The sequence below is a fragment of the Oncorhynchus mykiss genome, chromosome 9, assembly GCF_013265735.2.
Source record: "Oncorhynchus mykiss isolate Arlee chromosome 9, USDA_OmykA_1.1, whole genome shotgun sequence".
Lineage (NCBI taxonomy): Eukaryota > Metazoa > Chordata > Actinopteri > Salmoniformes > Salmonidae > Oncorhynchus > Oncorhynchus mykiss.
Window position 1 is genome coordinate 8,322,420 of NC_048573.1, and position 23,861 is coordinate 8,346,280.

Below are 23,861 nucleotides of genomic sequence, written 5' to 3' on the forward strand. Positions count from 1 at the left end.
TAATGAGGAGCAACTAGATGCTGCACTTGACACATTTATGAAATTGCTTATTCCAGTTGCTAATAAGAATGCATCTATTAAGAAAATGACTGTAAAAAAAAGTTAAATCCCCTTCGATTGATGAGGAATTGAAAATTGAGAGGGATGAGGCAAAGGGAATGGCAAATAAGTTTGGCTTCACAACCGATTGGCAAACGTACTGCATATTGAGAAATCATGTGACCAAACTGAATAAAAATAATAAGAAACTACACTATGAAACAAAGATAAATTACATAAAGAATGATTTAAAGAATTATAGTAAAAAGCTTTGGAGCACCTTAAATTACATTTTGGGCAAAAAGGCAAACTCAGCTCCGTCCTTCATTGAATCAGATGGCTCATTCATCACAAAACCCAATGATATTGCCAACTACTTTAATTATATTTTAATTGGCAAGATAAGCAAATTTAGGCATGGCATGCCAGTGTGACAAAGTGAAAATGTAGAGTTTCCATCAACCTCACGCGCAATGTAGATATCAAAGAATGCCGCAGTTCGCGGGTAGAGTAGTGGGTGAAACCATTCACTTCAGGAAAAGCAGTGATATAAATAGTTTCCTTTCATTATGTGTTGTTGAATTCATACAAATATTTGCTGCCATTGTAGTAAGGTTGGCAATACGAAAGGTATTCAGACGATGTCCAGTGTCTGTGTTCTTTTGCCCATCTTAATCTTTTCTTTTTATTGGCCAGTCTGAGATATGACTTTTTCTTTGCAACTCTGCCTAGAAGGCCAGCATCCCGGAGTCGCCTCTTCACTGTTGACATTGAGACTGGTGTTTTGCGGGTACTATTTAATGAAGCTGCCAGTTGAGGTCTTGTGAGGCGTCTGTTTCTCAAACTAGACACTCTAATGTAACTGTCCTCTTGCTCAGTTGTGCACCGGGGCCTCCCACTCCTCTTTCTATTCTGGTTAGAGACAGTTTGCGCTGTTCTGTGGAGGGAGTAGTACATAGTGTTGTACGAGATCTTCAGTTCCTTGGCAATTTCTCGCATGAAATAGTCTATTCTTGTTCTGAGAAATGAAGGCTAACGAGTTTCAGAAGAAAGGTCTTTGTTTCTGGCCATTTTGAGCCTATAGTCGAGCCCGCAAATGCTGATGCTCCAGATACTCAACTAGTCTATAGAAGGCCAGTTTTATTGCTTCTTTAATTAGCACAAGTTTTCAGCTGTTCTAACATAATTGCAAAAGGGTTTTCTAATGATCAACTAGCCTTTTAAAATGATACACTTGGATTAGCTAACACAACGTGCCATTGGAACACAGGAATGATGGTTGCTGATAGTGGGCCTCTGTACGCCTATGTAGATACTCCATTAAAAATCTGCCGTTTCCATCTACAATAGTCATTTACAACATTAACAATGTCTACACTGTATTTCTGATCAATTTGATATTATTTTAACGGACAAAAAATGTGCCTTTCTTTCAAAAACAAGGACATTTCTAAGTGACCCCAAACTTTTGAACGGTAGTGTAGATGTTATTGAATTGGGACAGGAAAAACACTGCAGTGCACTTATGAGGAGTTGACTATCACTACTATCACTACTGTCACTACTTCCCAGAATGAGCAACATTGGGTCAGAATGGATGAGAAACACTCATCGACAGACGGAAGGAGATAACTTCTGGAATTAATGCATTTAAAAAAAAATAATCAATAACATCAGTCAGAACATTCTGTCATCACCAGATATCCCTGTCTCTAATTACGTGGAAACATCAACAGACTTTGAACAAAATACAGACACTACTGTTATTTAATTTCCTAAACTTTTAATTCAAATCAAACTTTATTTACACAAAACATTTTACTAAAGTAAATCCATCACGTATCTATTTATCTGAAACCCACAGAAGGAATGATCCAGAGTAGCTTTGCTTTCCTAAGAGTGTTGTTCACATCCTCCATTTTTATTCCCATCTCCTGACAGGAGATCTTTGTCCTAACTGTCTTTCTTTTTAGTGTTTTCATCCTATTTTCTTTCTTCGTGGATGTATCTCACATGCGTCAGCAGGTTTACCATCTGAATTAATCTTTTACCTCTGACTGAGCAGCCATATGATTACTCTCCAGTGTGAGTCCGTACATGTGCAGTTAGGTGCTCTTTGCGAATGAAGCCTTTCCCACAGTCACCACAGCTAAATGGTTTCTCTCCTGTGTGAGTCAGTATATGCCTCCTTAGGTCCCCCTTCTGAATAAAGCTCTTCCCACAGTCACCACAGGTAAATGGTTTCTCTCCTGTGTGAATATTCATGTGCCTGGACAGATGTCCTTTTTGTTTGAAGGCCTTGCCACAAAAGGGGCAGGTGCAGGGTTTACCACCATGACATAGTTGGACATGGGCCTTCAGTTTACAGGTGGAGTTATAGAGTTTTTTGCATAAGTGGCATTCGCTGACTCTCTTCTTGGCAAAAGTCACATGCCTCTGCAGGTCAGCTTTCAGAGGAAACGTTTCACCACAGTCACGGCAGTGGTGAGTTTTTATAGACGTGGTGCTGAGTTTGGAATAGTGTTCCCCCATTGGTGGGTTTGGATCCAATGATGGGCTAGGCTCAAATGGTGGGCTGCTGTCAAGTCCTCCTGTGTAGCTGCTTACAGCTGAACTGTGGCTGAAGGCATTGTTCTGATTATCTGGAGGGTCACAGGGAATGTTGAGACCCTTAATGCGGGTCACAGTGCCAAAACGTGTGAAATCCACTCGTTTACAGTCGCTCTCTCTGTTCTCCACAGTCTGGATTTGGGGAAGAGTCAAGGACCAAAGTGGGTCCTCCGGATCACATTCCCTTTTCACACAGGAAGGAGTGAATTTGAATTCTATGATATCAGGCTCCAGACCTCGAAGCTCCTCCTGACTGGTCCTGAGTTCCTCTTGCTTCTCTTTAATCTGTGTGGGCTCTGGGTCCTCCTGCCCCAGACTGGGGCTCCATTCCTGCTCACAGTGCTGCTGCTCAGGGGGAACCTCCTCTTCAGAGACACAGAGCTGCAGGGATTCTGGAGGGAAGGAGAGAGGAGGAGCAGAGGTCATCTATACAGACTTTAGACAAGCTGAGAAAACTCAATCCCACCATTTTTATATATATATATATATATATATATATATATATATATATATATATATATATATACACACTTCTCAATGGAGTTGTGATGAGTGCCGTTTCGGCGGAGTGTATCTCTGGTTGCATCGAGTCTATCTGTCCAACCTGTAAAAATGTCCATTCTTTAACCTCCTCTGGGATATGTGGGACGGTGGCGTCCCAATTGGCCAACATCCAGGGAAAATACAGAGCGCCAAATTCTAATAAATTACTATAAAAATTAAACTTGAAATCATGAAATCACACATGCAATACACCAAATTAAAGCTACACTTGTTGTGAATCCAGCCAGCGTGTCAGATTTCAAAAAGGCTTTACGGCGAAAGCAAATTATACTATTATCTGAGGACAGCACCCCAGCAAACAAACACAGACCATCATATTTCAACCCTCCAGGCGCGACACAAAACGCAGAAATAAAGATATAATTCATGCCTTACCTTTGACGAGCTTCTTCTGTTGGCACTCCAATATGTCCTATAAACATCACAAATTGTCCTTTTGTTTCGATTAATTCCCTTCGATATATATGCAAAATGTCAATTTATTTGGCGCGTTTGATCAAGAAAAACACTGCTTCCAACTCGCGCAACATGACTACAAAAGTTACCTGTAAGCGTTGTCCAAACATTTCAAACTACTTCCTAATACAACTTTAGGTATTTTTTAACGTAAATAATCAATCAAATTTAAGACGGGATATACTGTGTTCATTAACAGAGGAAAACAATGTGTAGCGAGCCTCAGTGTAACGCGCCACTAACAAAGATTACACTTCCCTCTAGCCTCATTCTGAACAGTGCTACTTCTTCATTTCTCAAAGGAAAAACCTCAACCAATTTCTAAAGACTGTTGACATCCAGTGGAAGCGATAGGAACTGCAAGAAAGTCGAATAGAAATCTGGAATCCCAATGAAATGCCATTGAAAAGAGAGTGACCTCAAATAACAAAAATTCTGAATGGTTGGTCCTCGGGGTTTCGCCTGCCAAATAAGTTCTGTTATACTCACAGACATGATTCAAACAGTTTTAGAAACTTCAGAGTGTTTTCTATCTAAATCTACTAATAATATGCATATCTTAGCTTCTGGGCCTAAGTAGCAGGCAGTTTAATTTGGGCACGCTTTTCATCCAAAATTCCAAATGCTGCCCTCAAAGAGAAGTTAATGCCTACCTTGTACCTGTGTTTTACCTGTGTAATTTTATTTGGGTGTTGCAATACGTCGTTTTTGATAAAATAAAATAAAACTTAATTCTATGTGAAGTCGGTCAAATTTGTCATTTAACAGACAATCTTATCCAGAGTGACTTACAGTAGTGAGTGCATACATTTTCTTACCGATCTACCAACATAACCACACGACTTTAAACATGCACTACACAACCAAATGTAGAAAAAGGGGTGTGAATACTTTATGAAGCTAGCTACAGTGTCTTCAGAAAAAGACAAGGGAGGTTTTCCAATGCCTCGCAAAGAAGTGCACCTATTGGTAGATGGGTAAAAATAAAAAAGCAGACATAGAATATCCCTTTGAGCATTGTGCAGTTATTAATTACACTCTGGATGGTGTATCAATACACCCAGTCACTACAAAGATACAGGCGTCCTTCTTAACTCAGTTGCCGGAGAGGAAGGAAACCACTCAGGGATTTCACCATGAGGCCAATAGTCCCACTTTAAAACAGCTACAGAGATTAATGACTGTGATAGGAGAAAACTGAGGATGGATCAACAACCTTGTAGTTACTCACAATACTAACCTAAATTACAGAGTGAAAAGAAAGAAGCCTGTACAGAATACAAATATTGCAAAAAAATGCATGCTCTTTACAATAAGGAACTAACTTAAAACTGCAACAAACAAAAAAATGTGTCAAAGAAATTAACTTCATGTCCTGAATACAAAGCGTTATGTTTGGGGCAAATCCAACACAGCACATCTCCGAGTACTACTCTTCATATGTTCAAGCATGGTTGTGGCTGCATCATGTTATGGGTATGCTTGTCATTGGCAAAGGACTAGGGAGTTTTTTTAGGATAAAAATAAATGCAATAGAGCTAAGCACAGGCAAAATCCTAGAGGAAAACCTGTTTCAGTCTGCTTTCCAACAGATATTGGGAGACAAATTCACCATTCAGTAGAACAATAACCTAAACCAGAAGGCCAAATATACACTGGAGTTGCTTACCAATAAGACATTGAATGTTCCTGAGTGGCCTAGTTACAGTTTTGACTTAAATCTAAGGATGCACGATATGTCGGTGAACATATCGGAATCGGCGAATATTAGCTAAAAATGCCAACATCGGTATCGGCCTGATGTCTAGTTTAACGCCGATGCATCGCAGTGCTAGCTGTGCCACCAGAGACTCTGGGTTCGCGCCCAGGCTCTGTCGCGACCAGGAGGTCCGTGGGGCGACGCACAATTAGCCTAGCATCGTCCGGGTTAGGGAGGGTTTGGCCGGTAGGGATATCCTTGTCTAATCACGCACTAGCAACTCCTGTGGCGGGCCGGGCGCAGTGCACGCTAACCAGGTCGCCAGGTGCACGGTGTTTCCTCCGACACATTGGTACGACTGGCTTCCAGGTTGGATGCGCGCTGTGTTAAGAAGCAGTGGGTTGTGTTTCGAAGGACGCATGGCTTTCGACCTTCGTCTCTCCCGAGCCCGCACGGGAGTTGTAGCGATGAGACAAGATAGTAACTAACAATTGGATACCACGAAATTGGGGAGAAAAGGGGGTAAAATAAAAAAAATAAAAACGATGTCAAGGCTTGCGTGCTAACGTAGGCACATGACATAATGACGGCTACACGTGCAACACAGCATTCCTAACCTAGCCCACAATGTGTGGATCGAGCAGTCATTTGAAAGAGTAAGAACATTTCAGCGACACAACTCAAAGGCGAAATCCATGAAAGCCAAAATAATGGAATTCATTGCCCTCGACAATCAACCAAACTCTGTCGTGGGTGATGTTGGCTTTCACCGTATGGTCGAGCACCAAGTGCGCAATTTTTCCGATGTTGCCCTACCAGAGTTACACAGTGATAGCATCACTGCTATTAGTTTCACGACATACATACTATGGAACGCCGTTTGGGTCTTTGCGTGTCAAAAAATATACAGTAGTACTGTCAAAACTGTACAACAAAGTCTGCTAACAAGCAAACACCGGCCACGAACGATGTGTTTACAATACCGCGTTGGTAATAAAGCATCATTTGTTGGACCACAACTTCTGGGCTAGCTAGCTGTAGCTTGGTACCTAGCTAACACCAATACAACCAGCCTGAAAACAATGACCAGTAGAAACTGCAGTCACTGTCATTATTCTTAGCAATGATTTGGGAATCCTAGTGAGTAAGTATTAGCTAGGTAGCCACTTGTTGTTCGCCTATTGAAATTGAACTTCAGTTCATTAAAATAAATAGCTAGGCAGCTACTTAAACCTGTTGCCCAAATTATAAGCAGCCAGCTAGCTTCATCTGGCCAGAAGAGGCTCGACCGCACCATGTGTTGTGAAGCTAGCTACAATAAAGATTAGACACAATAGTGGAATTTGAGGTTTGCCTTCAAAATAAAAGTATGTTATTGACAGTGATGCAAATGAATACAAATAGTAGAATTATGCCATACATTTATTTTGAAGGCTAACCGCAAAGTCCACTATTGTGGCTAATTCCTTATTGTAGCTAGTTACAGGAATAACCCGTCGTGCATGTCTAATGGTGTCTAATGACCCAGAGCACATATGTTGGCTAAAATGTTGGGCTAAAATGTTAAATATCGGGTATCGTTTTTTTTGGGCAAGGAAAATATTGGATATCGGTATCGGCCAAAAATGTAATCACTAATTAAATCGTCTTGGAAATCTATGGCAACACTTGAAAATGTCTGTTTAGTAATGATCAACAACCAACTTGACAGAGCTTGAAGAATTTTTAAAGGAATAATGTGCAAATATTGTACAATCCAGGTGTGCAAATCTCAGAGATTTATGCAGAAAGCCTTACAACTGTAATCGCTGCCAAAGGTGATTCTAACATTTATTGACTCAGGGGTGTGAATATTTACGAAAATGAGACTTGTATTTCGTTTTCAATAAATTTGGAAACACGTTTTCACTTTGTCATTATGGGGTATTGTGTGTTGATGGGAGCGACAAAAAATATATTTTGAATTCCGGCTGTAACAACAAAATGTAGAATTAGTCAAGGTGTATGAATACTTTCTGAAGGCACAGTAGCTAAGTACCTATTTTACGTTGTCGTATCTCCGGTGTGATCCCCAGCAGTCTCCGTAGCCGATCATTCTCCTCCTGGTACTCCACTACCGTTTTCTCAACTGCCCCGAAAATCTCCACAGCAGCCGCCGTTAAACGCTCATTTAAAAACACACTCAACAATTGTAGTTTAGACATTTTCAGTCGAATGTGAGTTGGGTAGTCTATTCAGTTTAGTCAGTATGTATTTCTTTACCCCACACAAGGAATGCAAAATCAAAACAGTCGTTTCCAATCCTACTTCCGTGTTCTAGTCAAGGAATTTTGGAAAACTCCTTGGTTTTAGTGGGTGGCAAACCCAGAAACGCACAGCAGCGCCGCCAGCTGGATGGGGGTTTAACTACTGTGCAAGAAAGTTTACAGACCAGTAGTAAAGGGAAACCATAAATACATGTAGACAAACAGTGGTTATCATAAGTATAGGATAATGTGGCATAATCAATTCTTCATCAGGAGTCGACTGTATATCAGTGTTAACTTTGGCAGCTATTTTAGATTTAGTTTTAGTCAGGGGTGAAAGCAAGGCGGTAGTGGGGGTAGTGGGGGTAGCCTGTACCGGTAAAACATCAGCCTATCACAATAATTAAAACAAAACGTCAAGAAAACTGTAGGCTATTACACACGTATTTATCATTACGCATGTCAGAGGAATTAACCATTTGCGAATGGACTTGTGGTATTGCCTACAGTTCAAAATGCGATGTGGTTTCTATGATAACGTTGACATTTTACCAAGGCAGAGATGAGTGGCCGACACCAAGATGCGCGCGGGGACAACTGTGAACGCATACATTCTGGCGTTAATGACAATCGGCCAATGTCATTACACTTTTTGGTGTTTTGTGTAAAATATGTCTCTTTCCATTCACTACTGTTTGGAGGCTGGAAATATGGTAAGGGAGAGCGAGGTATGTTGACACACTTTTCACACTGTGTAACATTTACTAGGCACAATACATCACAATGGTATACATGTCATACCAAATGAAATAAGGAAGTCTTGGGCACATATGTTGTATTCATTACATCTTCATATCTTATTTCAGCAGGGAGTTGTAGACCGTTAAATATAGAGTGTGCACTTGTGACAATTTGCCCCATCAGCGGGTAAATTGTCACACTGTCAGGTAAGTTATCACATTGGATTATCAACAAATATGAACAGCCTGTCTGAGCTCGTGCTAGGCAGGGCTGGAATGGTGCTGGAATGGTGCTGGGACCTGGCAGGGCTGGAATGGTGCTGGGGCCTGGCAGGGCTGGAATGGTGCTGGGACCTGGCAGGTTGGTGCTGGGGCCTGGCAGGGCTGGAATGGTGCTGGGGCCTGGCAGGTTGGTGCTGAGGCCTGGCAGGGCTGGAATGGTGCTGGGGCCTGGCAGGGCTGGAATGGTGCTGGGACCTGGCAGGGCTGGAATGGTGCTGGGGCTTGGCAGGGCTGGAATGGTGCTGGGACCTGGCAGGTTGGTGCTGGGGCCTGGCAGGGCTGGAATGGTGCTGGGGCCTGGCAGGTTGGTGCTGGGGCCTGGCAGGTTGGTGCTGGGGCCTGGCAGGTTGGTGCTGAGGCCTGGCAGGGCTGGAATGGTGCTGGGGCCTGGCAGGTTGGTGCTGGGCCCTGGCAGGGCTGGAATTGTGCTGGGGCCTGGCAGGTTGGTGCTGGGACCTGGCAGGGCTGGAATGGTGCTGGGGCCTGGCAGGTTGGTGCTGGGGCCTGGAAGGTTGGTGCTGGGGTCTGGCAAGTTGGTGCTGGGTCCTGGCAGGGCTGGAATGGTGCTGGGCCCTTTGATCAGGAAATGATCGCAGAAGTTGACACGGGGGGAATAAAAACCAGCCTCGTCGTGGACCCCGATGTCTTGCTCCCAGACAAACTAAACAACTTCTTCACTCGCTTTGAGGACAATACAGTGCCACCGACACGGCCCGCTACCAAAACCTGCGGACTCTCCTTCGCCCACAGCCAAGGTGAGTAAAACATTTATACGTGTTAACCCTCGCAAGGTTGCCGGCCCAGACGGCATCCCTAGCCGCGTCCTCAGAGCATGCACAGACCAGCTGGCTGGTGTGTTTATGGACATATTCAATCAATCCCTATCCCAGTCCGCTGTTCCCACATGCTTCAAGAGGGCCACCATTGTTCCTGTTCCCAAGAAAGCTAAGGTAACTGAGCTAAACGACTATCGCTCCGTAGGACTCACTTCCGTCATTATGAAGTGCTTTGAGAGACTAGTCAAGGATCATATCACCTCCACCCTACCTGACACCCTAGACCCACTCCAATTTGCTTACCTCCCCAATAGGTCCACAGACGACGCAATCACACTGCACACTGCCCTAACCCATCTGGACAAGTGGAATACCTATGTAAGAATGCTGTTCATCGACTACAGCTCTGCATTTAACATCATAGTGCCCTCCAAACTCGTCATTAAGCTCGAGACCCTGGGTCTCGACCCCGCCCTGTGCAACTGGCTCCTGGACATTCTGACGGGCCGCCCCCAGGTGGTGAGGGTAGGAAACAACATCTCCACCCCGCTGATCCTTAACACTGGGGCCCCACAAGGGTGCGTTCTCAGCCCTCTCCTGTACTCCCTGTTCACCCATGACTGCATGGCCATGCACGCCTCCAACTCAATCATCAAGTTTGCAGACAACACTACAGTGGTAGGCTTGATTACCAGCAACGACAAGACAGCCTACAGGGAGGAAGTGAGGGCCCTCGGAGTGTGGTGTCAGGAAAACAACCTCACACTCAACGTCAACAAAACAAAGGAGATGATCGTGGACTTCAGGAAACAGCAGAGGGAGCACCCCCCTTTCCACATCGACGCGACAGTAGTGGAGAAGGTGGAAAGTTTTAAGTTCCTCGGTGTACACATCACTTGACAAATTGAAATGGTCCACCCACACAGACAGCGTGGTGAAGAAGGCGCAAAAGCGCCTCTTCAACCTCAGGAGGTTGAAGAAATTTGGCTTGTCACCAAAAACACAAACTTTTACAGGTGCACAATCGAGAGCATCCTGTCGGGCTGTATCACCGCCTGGTACGGCAACTGCTCCGCCCACAACCGTAAGGCTCTCCAGAGGGTAGTGAGGTCTGCACAACGCATAACCGGGGGCTAACTACCTGCCCTCCAAGACACCTACACCACCCGATGTCACAGGAAGGCAAAAAAGATCAACAAGAACAACAACCACCCGAGCCACTGCCTGTTCACCCCGTTACTATCCAGAAGACGAGGTCAGTACAGGTGCATCAATGCTGGGACCGAGACACTGAAAAACAGTTTCTATCTCAAGGCCATCAGACTGTTAAACAGCCATCACTAGTCACACATTAAACAATGCCACTTTATATAATGTTTACATACCCTACATTACTCATCTCATATGTATGTACTGTACTCTATACCATCTACTGCATTCTGCCTATGCCGTTCGGTCATCGCTCATCCATATATTTATATGTACATATTCTTATTCATTCCTTTACACTTGTGTGTATAAGGTAGTTGTTGTGAAATTGGTAGATGACTTGTTAGATATTACCGCAGGGTCGGAACTAGAAGCACAAGCATTTCGCTACACTCGCATTAACATCTGCTAACCATGTGTATGTGACCAATAACATCTGCTAACCATGTGTATGTGACCAATAACATCTGCTAACCATGTGTATGTGACCAATAACATCTGCTAACCATGTGTATGTGACCAATAACATCTGCTAACCATGTGTATGTGACCAATAACATCTGCTAACCATGTGTATGTGACCAATAACATCTGCTAACCATGTGTATGTGACCAATAACATCTGCTAACCATGTGTATGTGACCAATAACATCTGCTAACCATGTGTATGTGACCAATAACATCTGCTAACCATGTGTATGTGACCAATAACATCTGCTAACCATGTGTATGTGACCAATAACATCTGCTAACCATGTGTATGTGACCAATAACATCTGCTAACCATGTGACCAATAACATCTGCTAACCATGTGTATGTGACCAATAACATCTGCTAACCATGTGTATGTGACCAATAACATCTGCTAACCATGTGTATGTGACCAATAACATCTGCTAACCATGTGTATGTGACCAATAACATCTGCTAACCATGTGTATGTGACCAATAACATCTGCTAACCATGTGTATGTGACCAATAACATCTGCTAACCATGTGTATGTGACCAATAACATCTGCTAACCATGTGTATGTGACCAATAACATCTGCTAACCATGTGTATGTGACCAATAACATCTGCTAACCATGTGTATGTGACCAATAACATCTGCTAACCATGTGTATGTGACCAATAACATCTGCTAACCATGTGTATGTGACCAATAACATCTGCTAACCATGTGTATGTGACCAATAACATCTGCTAACCATGTGTATGTGACCAATAACATCTGCTAACCATGTGTATGTGACCAATAACATCTGCTAACCATGTGTATGTGACCAATAACATCTGCTAACCATGTGTATGTGACCAATAAAATTGGATTTGAATATAAAATATGGAGGTATACTATTCCCTGTGGCTGAGACAGCACAGGCCAGTGTGACGACGGGTTCCCCTTTCAGCGGAGGTCAGTAAGGTCAGTGACCCTACTTGTTTGAATCCACATCTGCCCACCACTTTGTCAGGTGTATGTACATTCCATATGTCTCCTGGTCCAAATTGATATCTCTGTAGCACTTCTGCAACATTGTCGAAGAAAGCATTAACTCTTTGAGAACCCTGTAAACCCCTCCAAGCTGGCCTTTTTCTGCCCCCATTTGCACAAACTTCCGCTGGTGTGCCACAGAAAACTGGTAGGCAAGTCTTCTGACCTCACTTGGCAACAGACCAAAATAAATGTCAGCTGACCTAGTAATATACTGAACAAGCTGCATCTCCAAATCAGGTTGAAAAACCTGCCGTGGCTTTGTACAGCCAACCACTGTTGTTGGCGTGGCTGTCTGACTTTCAAACTTCTTCTCTGGTAACCTTATGACAATACCGAGTCAGAGTATGGTAATTTATGTCAACAAACATTGACTTGTTCTGCAACTTCACCTGCCTCACTGCCTTTAACATTATGCCAGGTGGTGTGGTCTGCCATTTTGTCTTTCTTTAATCATTTCTAACCATCGTTCTTTCTTTCTTTCCTTCCTTCCTTCCTTCCTTCCTTCCTTCCTTCCTTCCTTCCTTCCTTCCTTCCTTCCTTCCTTCCTTCCTTCCTTCCTTCCGTCCTTCCTTCCTTCCAAAACACATCTCCTCATTGCAATTACATATTCATTACAGGCTTATTATACCCACCTCCCTGTCTACTATCCTTGTTGCCACAATGCAATTAAGAACACCACATTAAATTCCACCTGGCTACCTCTACCCCGGGTTAACTGCCCTGCACCCTCTTCAAAGGGGGAGACACTCTAGACCCAAACTGCTACAGACCTATATCCATCCTGCCCTGCCTTTCTAAGGTCTTCGAAAGCCAAGTTAACAAACAGATCACCGACCATTTCGAATCTCACCATACCTTCTCTGCTATGCAATCTGGTTTCAGAGCTGGTCATGGGTGCACCTCAGCCACGCTCAAGGTCCTAAACAATATCATAACCGCCATCGATAAGAGACAATACTGTGCAGCCGTATTCATCAACCTGGCCAAGGCTTGACTCTGTCAATCACCACATTCTTATCGGCAGACTCAACAGCCTTGGTTTCTCAAATGACTGCCTTGCCTGGTTCACCAACGACTTCTCTGATAAAGTTCAGTGTGTCAAATCGGAGGGCCTGTTGTCCGGACCTCTGGCAGTCTCTATGGGGGTGCCGCAGGGTTCAATTCTCGGGCCGACTCTCTTCTCTCTATACATCAATTATGTTGCTCTTGTTGCTGGTGATTCTCTGATCCACCTCTATGCAGACGACACCATTCTGTGTACTTCTGGACCCTCCTTGGACACTGTGTTAACTAACCTCCAGACGAGCTTCAATACCATACAACACTCCTTCCGTGGCCTCCAACTGCTCTTAAATACAAGTAAAACTAAATGCATGCTCTTCAAACGATCACTGCCCACACCTGCCCGCCCGTCCAGCATCACTACTCTGGACGATTCTGAATATATGGACAAGCACAAATACCTACAGTGCCTTGCGAAAGTATTCGGCCCCCTTGAACTTTGCGACCTTTTGCCACATTTCAGGCTTCAAACATAAAGATATAAAATTGTATTTTTTTGTGAAGAATCAACAACAAGTGGGACACAATCATGAAGTGGATCGACATTTATTGGATATTTCAAACTTTTTTAACAAATCAAAAACTGAAAAATTGGGCGTGCAAAATTATTCAGCCCCTTTACTTTCAGTGCAGCAAACTCTCTCCAGAAGTTCAGTGAGGATCTCTGAATGATCCAATGTTGACCTAAATGACTAATGATGATAAATACAATCCACCTGTGTGTAATCAAGTCTCCGTATAAATGCACCTGCACTGTGATAGTCTCAGAGGTCCGTTAAAAGCGCAGAGAGCATCATGAAGAACAAGGAACACACCAGGCAGGCCCGAGATACTGTTGTGAAGAAGTTTAAAGCCGGATTTGGATACAAAAAGATTTCCCAAGCTTTAAACATCCCAAGGAGCACTGTGCAAGCGATAATATTGAAATGGAAGGAGTATCAGACCACTGCAAATCTACCAAGACCTGGCCGTCCCTCTAAACTTTCAGCTCATACAAGGAGAAGACTGATCAGAGATGCAGCCAAGAGGCCCATGATCACTCTGGATGAACTGCAGAGATCTACAGCTGAGGTGGGAGACTCTGTCCATAGGACAACAATCATTCGTATATTGCACAAATCTGGCCTTTATGGAAGAGTGGCAAGAAGAAAGCCATTTCTTAAAGATATCCATAAAAAGTGGCGTTTAAAGTTTGCCACAAGCCACCTGGGAGACACACTAAACATGTGGAAGAAGGTGCTCTGGTCAGATGAAACCAAAATTGAACTTTTTGGCAACAATGCAAAACGTTATGTTTGGCGTAAAAGCAACACAGCTCATCACACTGAACACACCATCCCCACTGTCAAACATGGTGGTGGCAGCATCATGGTTTGGGCCTGCTTTTCTTCAGCAGGGACAGGGAAGATGGTTAAAATTGATGGGAAGATGGATGGAGCCAAATACAGGACCATTCTGGAAGAAAACCTGATGGAGTCTGCAAAAGACCTGAGACTGGGACGGAGATTTGTCTTCCAACAAGACAATGATCCAAAACATAAAGCAAAATCTACAATGGAATGGTTCAATAATAAACATATCCAGGTGTTAGAATGGCCAAGTCAAAGTCCAGACCTGAATCCAATCGAGAATCTGTGGAAAGAACTGAAAACTGCTGTTCACAAATGCTCTCCATCCAACCTCACTGAGCTCGAGCTGTTTTGCAAGGAGGAATGGGAAAAAATGTCAGTCTCTCGATGTGCAAAACTGATAGAGACATACCCCAAGCGACTTACAGCTGTAATCGCAGCAAAAGGTGGCGCTAAGTATTAATTTAAGGGGGCTGAATAATTTTGCACGCCCAATTTTTCAGTTTTTGATTTGTTAAAAAAGTTTGAAATATCCAATAAATGTCGTTCCACTTCATGATTGTGTCCCACTTGTTGTTGATTCTTCACAAAAAAATACAGTTTTATATATTTATGTTTGAAGCCTGAAATGTGGCAAAAGGTCGCAAAGTTCAAGGGGGCCGAATACTTTCGCAAGGCACTGTAGGTGTCTGGTTAGACTGTAAACTCTCCTTCCAGACCCACATTAAGCATCTCCAATCCAAAATTAAATCTAGAATCGGCTTCCTATTTTGCAACAAAGCATCCTTCACTCATGCTGCCAAACATACCCTCGTAAAACTGACTATCCTACCGATCCTTGACTTTGGCAATGTCATTTACAAAATAGCCTACAACACTCTACTCAACCAATTGGATGCAGTCTATCACAGTGCCATCTGTTTTGTCACCTAAGCCCCATATACTACCCAACACTGCGACCTGTACGCTCTCGTTGGCTGGCCCTCGCTTCATACTCGTCGCCAAACCCACTGGCTCCAGGTCATCTACAAGTCTTTGCATCTACAAGTAAAGCCCTGCCTTATCTCAGTTCACTGGTCACCATAGCAACGCCCTCCCGCAGCACGCACTCCAGCAGGTATATTTCACTTGTCACCCCCAAAGCCAATTCCTCCTTTCCACCTTTCCTTCCAGTTCTCTGCTGCCAATGACTGGAACAAACTGCAAATATCACTGAAGCTGGAGACTCTCATCTCCATCACTAACTTCAAGCTCCAACTGTCAGAGCAGCTCACAGATCATTGCCGCTGTACATAGCCCATCTGTATATACCTCATCCCCATACTGTATTTATTTTGCTCTTTTGCACCCCAGTATCTCTACTTGCACGTTCATCTTCTGCACATCTATCACTCCAGTGTTTAATTGCTATGTCGTAATTACCTCGCCACCATGGCCTATTTTATTGCCTTATCTTACCTCATTTGCACACCCTGTATATAGACTTGTTTATACTGTATTATTGACTGTATGTTTGTTTATTCCATGTGCAACTCTGTGTTGTTGTATGTGTCGAACTGCTTTGCTTTATCTTGGCCAGGTCGCAGTTGCAAATGAGAACTTGTTCTCAACTAGCCTACCTGGTTAAATTATTTATTTATTTTTAAATTCATGACGCTGTATGAAGTAGTGTGTGTGGATATACTGTCTCATACAGTAGGCATGCAGTGTGTTAGTACACACACACACACACACACACACAGAGCCTGTCTTGTGTAGTCCAGGGATATGTCTGTTGCTCTAAACTATATGTATATATAATCAATTTACTGTAACCATGTAATACTATTATCAAAGCTGATTACACAATATCACAATGTTTTTTGAGCTATGTGTCTATGTATACTGGGGCAAGTTGTCACATGTGAAGACTTGCCCCAAGGTCACTGAGACAACTTGCCCCAAACTGACACGTGTGCTAATGTTGGCTAAATCTCAGGGTTAGCTCAACATAGAACTGCAGCTAAAGTATCAAAAAATACACGTTATTGTCTCCTCAGTGTAAAATTATATTTTTTGCTTTATACATTTATACCTTACATAGTATTGCATAACATTTATAGTGGTAAATCTTTTACTTTTGAAGGGGGGGGGGGAATTAACTTGTGCTCCCCTCAGATTAGAGTGACCTTTACCACGTGTGAACAGGAAGTTGACCATAGAACAGGAAGTTGACCATAGAACATGTAGTCACACAAAGTAGCTGTTTGAATTTTGGAGCTAGCGCCTCTAGTGTTGGAGGTATGAACAGTTTACCCGTGTGACAACTTACCTCGCTCTCCCCTACGTTGCGTGTGGATGAACTTGAAAGGGCAGCCTCGTAAAGCAGCTCTTTGATGTGTTTGACAATCAGATGAAAACATCATGACTGGTTGTGTTTATGCCGCAATAAAAAGGTAAAACATCAAAAAAGTTAAATGACAAATCTTTACGACTAGGCCCACAGAGATCCTATTGAATTAATAGGGGTTCTATACGGAATTCTATGACTAGGGTCATAAAAAATGAAATATATGAGCCTTTTTGTATGGGACCTCCTATGTGTGCAACCGTGTGCAACCGTGTAGGAGGTCCCATACCGGGAAGAAATTCAATCTGCTTTCATCCCTAGTTTTAGTCTTAAAATACATATAATATAATACATATTTTTTGGGGTTGCCTGTGCTGAAAACGTCTATATCAGTGCGCAAATACAGGACTAGTAAAGGCCCAGTGCACTACATTTGTGAGCAAAAAAATATACATAATTTTTTTTGTATATATATTTTTTTATTCAGATTTTTCAGGGGGTGCAACACCCTCAGCACAACTACTTCCCACAGCTATGCCTCCTTCTCAACACTCATTGGAGGAGAATGTCAGAGAGGCTGGATCTCTGGCTTGCTCCTGGCTTGCTCATCCAATAGGTTTTAAGAAGGAGGTGAAAAGAGACGTGAGAGGACGCAAGGAGTACGTAATTGAGATTCTCCCGGACAATGACATTTAAAAAAAATCATTTTTATACAATTAGATTTGCTAAACTCTTGTGTCCTCTCTCCTCAGTCTTCACTCGCCTCCTTTTGAAAAAGGTCCAAGTTAATCGAGGAGAGTCAGCGAGCAGAGTGAAAGTGGATGGAAATGCGCTCGTTTGAAATGAGACGGTCCTCCACTCTTGCATCATTAGGCAATTTACGTTTAGTAAATACTTTTCTAACACTTTTTTTTTCTTCTTAAAACTGCATTGTTGGTTAGTTAAAGGCTTGTATAAGTAAGCAGTTCACTTGTATGGTCGACACCCGCTGTATCCGTGCATGTGACAAATACATTTTGATTTGGGATCCCAACCTAAATGTGTAAAGTGCTCAAAACAAATGAAATTCGTTGTGGAAGCCATTCTATAGATAAAAACAATATGCTACTTATCGTTTTAGAAGTGTGTATGGTTTTCTACTCCGACAATACAACTGCTGATTTAAAAGGGGGGTGTGGAAGATAGGAAAACACTTCCGCGGTAGGCTTCACGTGTTCTTCCTCGCCAGAAAAATAGGCTACCTAGGAGTGGAGGACACTCGACTGTACATCAATACTCCATAAAGTATTAAATCAACATCATGAACGAGCAGCAGTAGGTCAACATTTCTGAGAAATACTCTTGGACGAATTGGGGGAGATATTTCCCAGAAAGTAAACATGTTTTAATGTATCAATGACATCAGTCAGACCATTCTCTCATCACCTGAGAGATGTAACAGTCGTACTCTCTTTGCGTTGTGTTTTGGGCCAAAATAAATCACCCCCCCAGCCAGTGGTCCCAGTTGAGCATTATTTATTATCTGTAGTTAAAAAGGAAACAGCAATGTTAGTTGTGCAGAGCTTAACGATGTTGATGGTTGATGATGGTAAAATCTGTAGTATGAAAACTGTGTCAGTAGTGAGCTTGTGTGACCATTACATCGGTGCGTGCTAGCGAACACACTTATATACAGTAATCATGTAGTAACCAAAAAAAAAGTGCTAAAACAAACCAAAATATATTTTAGATTCTTCAAAGTAGCCTCCCTTTGCCTTGATCACAGCTTTGCACACTCTTACAAGGTAGAAAATAAAGAAAAACCCTTGAATGAGTAGGTGTGTCCAAACTTGACTGATACTGTATATGTTGCCATCTTAGGGTCATGCACTACTCATGAAGCAAATGTAGAATTTTAACTATTCAAAAACATAAAATACCTTCAAATATCATCCATAAAATATATATATACCAGCCCTACTTAAAACGTGTTGTCCACATACTGCCCGTTTTTCTCATTCTTTTGACAGAACAGCTTTGTCCTCATTTTCTTTCTTTCAGTTTTTGTCCTGCTTTCCTCCTTTGTGGATGTTTTTCACATGCATCAGCAGGTTAGTCTTTTGAGTAAAACTTTTCCCACAGTCACCACAGCTAAATGGTTTCTCTCCTGTGTGGGTCAGTTTATGCCTGGTTAAGTTCATATTGAGACTGAAGCTTCTCCCACAGTCTCCACAGCTAAATGGTTTCTCTCCTGTGTGAGTCAGTTTATGCTTCCTTAGGTTTCCCTTCAAATTGAAGCTTTTCCCACAGTCACCACAGCTAAATGGTTTCTCTCCTGTGTGAGTCCGTTTATGATCTGTAAGGTGTCCCTTCTGATAGAAGCTTTTCCCACAGACAACACAGCTAAATGGTTTCTCTCCTGTGTGAATACCCATGTGCCTGGACAGATCTCCCTTGTGTTTGATGGTCATGCCACAAATAGGGCAAGTGCAGGATTTCTCCATGGGACAGAGTTGGACATGGGCTTCCGGTTTACAGGTGGAGTTGTACTGTTTATTGGATAAGTGACATTCGCTGAGTCTCTTCTTGGTAAGAGTCACGTGCCTCTGCAGGTCAGCTTTCAGAGGAAACATTTCACCATAGTCATGGCAGTGGTGAGTTTTTCTAGACGTGGTGCTGGGTTTGGAACCGCGTTCCCCCATTGACGTGTTTGGATCTAATGGTGGGGTGGGATCCAATGGTGGGCTGCTGTCAAGTCCTACTGGGTCGCTGCTTATGGCTGAGCTGTGGCTGGAGGCATTGTTCTGAGTATATGGCGATAAACAGGGAATGTAAAGACCATTAATGTGGGTCACAGTGCCAAAAGGTTTCAGATCCACTGGTTTAGAATCACTCTCTCTGTTCTCCACAGTCTTGGTTTGGGGAAGAGTCAAGGACTGAAGTGGTTGCTCCTGATCACATTCACTTTTCACACAGGAAGGAGTGAATATGAACTCTATGATATCAGGCTCCAGACCTTGAAGCTGTTCTTCCTCCTGTTTCCCTTTAATCAGTGTGGTATCTGGATCCTCCTGCCCCAAACTGGGGCTCCATTCCTGCTCACAGTGCTGCTGCTCAGGGGGAACCTCCTCAGCAGAGACAGAGAGCTGCAGGGAGTCTGGAGGGAAGGAGAGGAGGGGCAGAGTTTACCTAGACTTTAGACATCAGGGTTGGGGTCCATTTTAATTAGGTCAACTGTAATTCCAACTCAATAACTGGAAAACTAGAATCTATTTTAGACTATTTCTCAATAAATAAAGAGAATAATATTTATTTCTAAAGTTTTCAAATTTATTATACATCCAAATCACTTCCTGTTTTTTTCCCCACAATGTTTTTATCCATGCGCGGTAAATACATAAAAGTCTTAAAATTAATGTAATGATGAACACTGTTAGCCCAAACAGTTTATCAATATGGTAGAAAGAACTATAGCTAGCTATCAGTATCTACATACGAACCTATTTTACATAGTTGCATCTCTGGTGTCCTCCGCAGCAGTCTCCGTAGCCGATCATTCTCCTCCTGGTACTCCACTACCGTTTTCTCAACTGCCCCGAAAATCTCCACAGCAGCCGCCGTTAAACGATCATTTAAAAACACACGCAACAACTGTAGTTTAGACATTTTCAGTCGAATTAGATTCGGGTATCTTATTCAGTTCAGTTAGTGGATATTTTGTTACTCCACGCAATGAATGCAAAATCAAAACAGAATCGTTTCCAATCCTACTTCCGTGTTCTAGTCAAGGAAATTTCAGAAAAGACCTCGGTTCTAACTGTGGCGAACCCGGAAACTGTGGCGAACCCGGAAACCCACAACAGCGCCGCCAGCTGGATGGGAGTTTACTACTGTGCAAGGTAGCCTACATGCCAGTAGGAAAGTGAAACAATAACTACATGTAGACAAACAGTGGTTATCTTAAGTAAAGGATGATCTGGGATGAACAATTATTAAACAGGAGTCGACTGTATATCATTTCTTTATACAGGATTCATTCAATATCATGAATGAGGAGCATTAGGTCAACATTTGTATTTAACCTTTATTTTAACACAGAGTCATACTGAGACTAAACCCTGTAATTACAAAAAATATATACATTAATACAATATGAAAAGCAAAGCAGAGATACAAAACAGTCACAGAAAACAAACACACACTACAAAATGTCCTCAATCAGCGTCCGAAATGCCCTAGAGGTACCAAATCATCACCTTTGAGAGTTTGAGATTATTCCACAAGTAAGTTGTAAAAAAACCCTCAACAGCTGATTTACCTAACTGTAGAGAACCAAGGAATTTACAAAGTTAGCCATCCTTGGTAACTTGTACTTCTAAAAAGTTATTAATGACGTTAGGTATTGTGGGAGGTTTTGTAAAAAAAAAAGCAATGCATCGATCTACGAGACTGCAAGAAGGGCCAACCTACTTTCTGATACAGAATGCAGTGATGTGAACTGAACCTGTCGCCCGTAATAAAGTGTAGTGCTCTGTGATAAACTGCATCTCATGGTTTCAGTGTGTTTGGCAGCTGCATTAACGTAGATATTGTCTCCGTAGTCTATGACCGGTAGGAGCGGTGATGATAAATACTCATGGACAAATGCAAGGAGATGTTTTCTTGAAAGCATATTTGAAATGTATCAATAACTTGGTGTTTTATTACAGAACAGGGATAATGGAAATGGATAAATACATGTGGGGAAACAGTTACAATAAAAACAACTCTAAATTTAAGGACACAAAATTGTTGCGTTTCCCTGATTTGTTATCCTGACTCCCCCTGTGGCTAAATATGGAAGTCAGGTTCACAACAAAGTCCTCTCTTCCAGCTATGCTTTTCTCCAAAGCAGATTGCCCAAAAAATCATTCAGAATTCTAAACCAGATTAAACATGTTTATGAGGTGACCGATACCTCTGTATACACTCCAATATGTTTCAATCGTCCTTTTGTTCCACCTCGGTCTGATAAAGTGCTTGTTGAATGGAGTGAGAATGGGCTGGCCACAACTGAAAACCTAGACATAGAGAAGCAATTTGCATCTTTTAACCAGTAAAAGAACACATTTGAACTCTCTAATTCCAAATGGTTCTGCTATTTACAAGTCAGACACTATATCAAAGGGAAAACATTTAAAACTTTGAAATCCTCCCTGTGCAACATTCATTTAATGACCTGTTACAGCGCCCTCCCAACTCAACACACCTAGTCTCCCAGTTACTCAACACACCTAGTCTCCCAGTTACTCAACACACCTAGTCTCCCAGTTACGCAACACACCTAGTCTCCCAGTTACTCAACACACCTAGTCTCCCAGTTTGTATCCTTTAATGACCTGTTACAGCACCCTGCCAACTCAACACACCTAGTCTCCCAGTTACTCAACACACATAGTCTCCCAGTTACTCAACACACCTAGTCTCCCAGTTTGTATCCTTTAATGACCTGTTACAGCACCCTCCCAACTCAACACACCTAGTCTCCCAGTTACTCAACACACCTAGTCTCCCAGTTACGCAACACACCTAGTCTCCCAGTTACTCAACACACCTAGTCTCCCAGTTTGTATCCTTTAATGACCTGTTACAGCACCCTGCCAACTCAACACACCTAGTCTCCCAGTTACTCAACACACCTAGTCTCCCAGTTACTCAACACACCTAGTCTCCCAGTTTGTATCCTTTAATGACCTGTTACAGCACCCTCCCAACTCAACACACCTAGTCTCCCAGTTACTCAACACACCTAGTCTCCCAGTTACGCAACACACCTAGTCTCCCAGTTACTCAACACACCTAGTCTCCCAGTTTGTATCCTTTAATGACCTGTTACAGCACCCTCCCAACTCAACACACCTAGTCTCCCAGTTACTCAACACACCTAGTCTCCCAGTTACTCAACACACCTAGTCTCCCAGTTACTCAACACACCTAGTCTCCCAGTTTGTATCCTTTAATGACCTGTTACAGCACCCTCCCAACTCAACACACCTAGTCTCCCAGTTACTCAACACACCTAGTCTCCCAGTTACTCAACACACATAGTCTCCCAGTTACTCAACACACCTAGTCTCCCAGTTTGTATCCTTTAATGACCTGTTACAGCACCCTCCCAACTCAACACACCTAGTCTCCCAGTTACTCAACACACCTAGTCTCCCAGTTTGTATCCTTTAATGACCTGTTACAGCACCCTCCCAACTCAACACACCTAGTCTCCCAGTTACTCAACACACCTAGTCTCCCAGTTTGTATCCTTTAATGACCTGTTACAGCACCCTCCCAACTCAACACACCTAGTCTCCCAGTTACTCAACACACCTAGTCTCCCAGTTTGTATCCTTTAATGACCTGTTACAGCACCCTCCCAACTCAACACACCTAGTCTCCCAGTTACTCAACACACCTAGTCTCCCAGTTTGTATCCTTTAATGACCTGTTACAGCTCCCTCACAACAGCTCTATTCAATCAGATCCGACATCCGCATCGGTGTTGGAAGTGCAACTGCTTTTAGCTTAATGTGTTCATATACGAGGTTCGGTTTGCTCCTAGCAGAACTCGACTAGGAGAAAGCGAACATCTGTGCCCTTAACACCTTCTTCGGTTGAAAAACGAAAAGTCCAGCAGCATTATTACAATTTGCCCCCCTTGAGATGCCGTAGCAACAAAGAGCCAATAAACACTTCCTCAAAATAGATAAATCAAGAAATTTGTAATAAATTGACATTTTTGCCAAGGAGATCTTAGTCGCGCATTTTTAACGTCTTACTGAGATGTTTGGTGCAGTGTTTCTCAAGTGAAAGATTGGCACGAAAACAAGTATTTTCTTGTTGAATGACAAACACTTCGTTCAAGAATCCCTACTGTTGACCAATTACTGACAAAGGGGCATAGACTTCAGCTACCAAACTATCGACTAACCTCAAGAAAATAATGTTGTTTCCTCAAATAGCCGAACACTAAAATGTCACAAAAAAC

General features: G+C 42.7%; 2 protein-coding genes across 2 annotated transcripts; both read right to left on the bottom strand.

The window, feature by feature from the left end:
- Positions 1–1,805: 1,805 nt before the first annotated feature.
- LOC110531383 (zinc finger protein 287) lies at positions 1,806–7,705 on the bottom strand. The gene is made up of 2 exons (XM_021614573.2): positions 7,407–7,705; positions 1,806–3,041 (listed from the first exon to the last, which is right to left on the bottom strand). The coding sequence occupies exons 1-2, from the start codon at positions 7,570–7,572 to the stop codon at positions 2,113–2,115; spliced, it is 1,095 nt and encodes a 364-aa protein (XP_021470248.2). The 5' UTR covers positions 7,573–7,705; the 3' UTR covers positions 1,806–2,112.
- A 10,654-nt stretch (positions 7,706–18,359) lies between these two features.
- Positions 18,360–20,644, bottom strand: LOC110531384 (zinc finger protein 37). The gene is made up of 2 exons (XM_021614574.2): positions 20,341–20,644; positions 18,360–19,997 (listed from the first exon to the last, which is right to left on the bottom strand). Exons 1-2 carry the CDS (start codon positions 20,504–20,506, stop codon positions 18,898–18,900), a joined length of 1,266 nt encoding a protein of 421 aa, XP_021470249.2. The 5' UTR covers positions 20,507–20,644; the 3' UTR covers positions 18,360–18,897.
- Between the last annotated feature and the right edge of the window lie 3,217 nt (positions 20,645–23,861).

Excerpts from the sequence above, each read along its gene's own strand:
- LOC110531383 (XM_021614573.2), bottom strand. The coding sequence starts at position 7,572 with ATGTCTAAACTACAATTGTTGAGTGTGTTTTTAAATGAGCGTTTAACG. Across the intron at positions 3,042-7,406 it reads GATACGACAACGTAAAATAG|AATCCCTGCAGCTCTGTGTC; the intron begins GTACTTAGCTAC and ends CCTTCCCTCCAG.
- LOC110531384 (XM_021614574.2), bottom strand. The coding sequence starts at position 20,506 with ATGTCTAAACTACAGTTGTTGCGTGTGTTTTTAAATGATCGTTTAACG. Across the intron at positions 19,998-20,340 it reads GATGCAACTATGTAAAATAG|ACTCCCTGCAGCTCTCTGTC; the intron begins GTTCGTATGTAG and ends CCTTCCCTCCAG.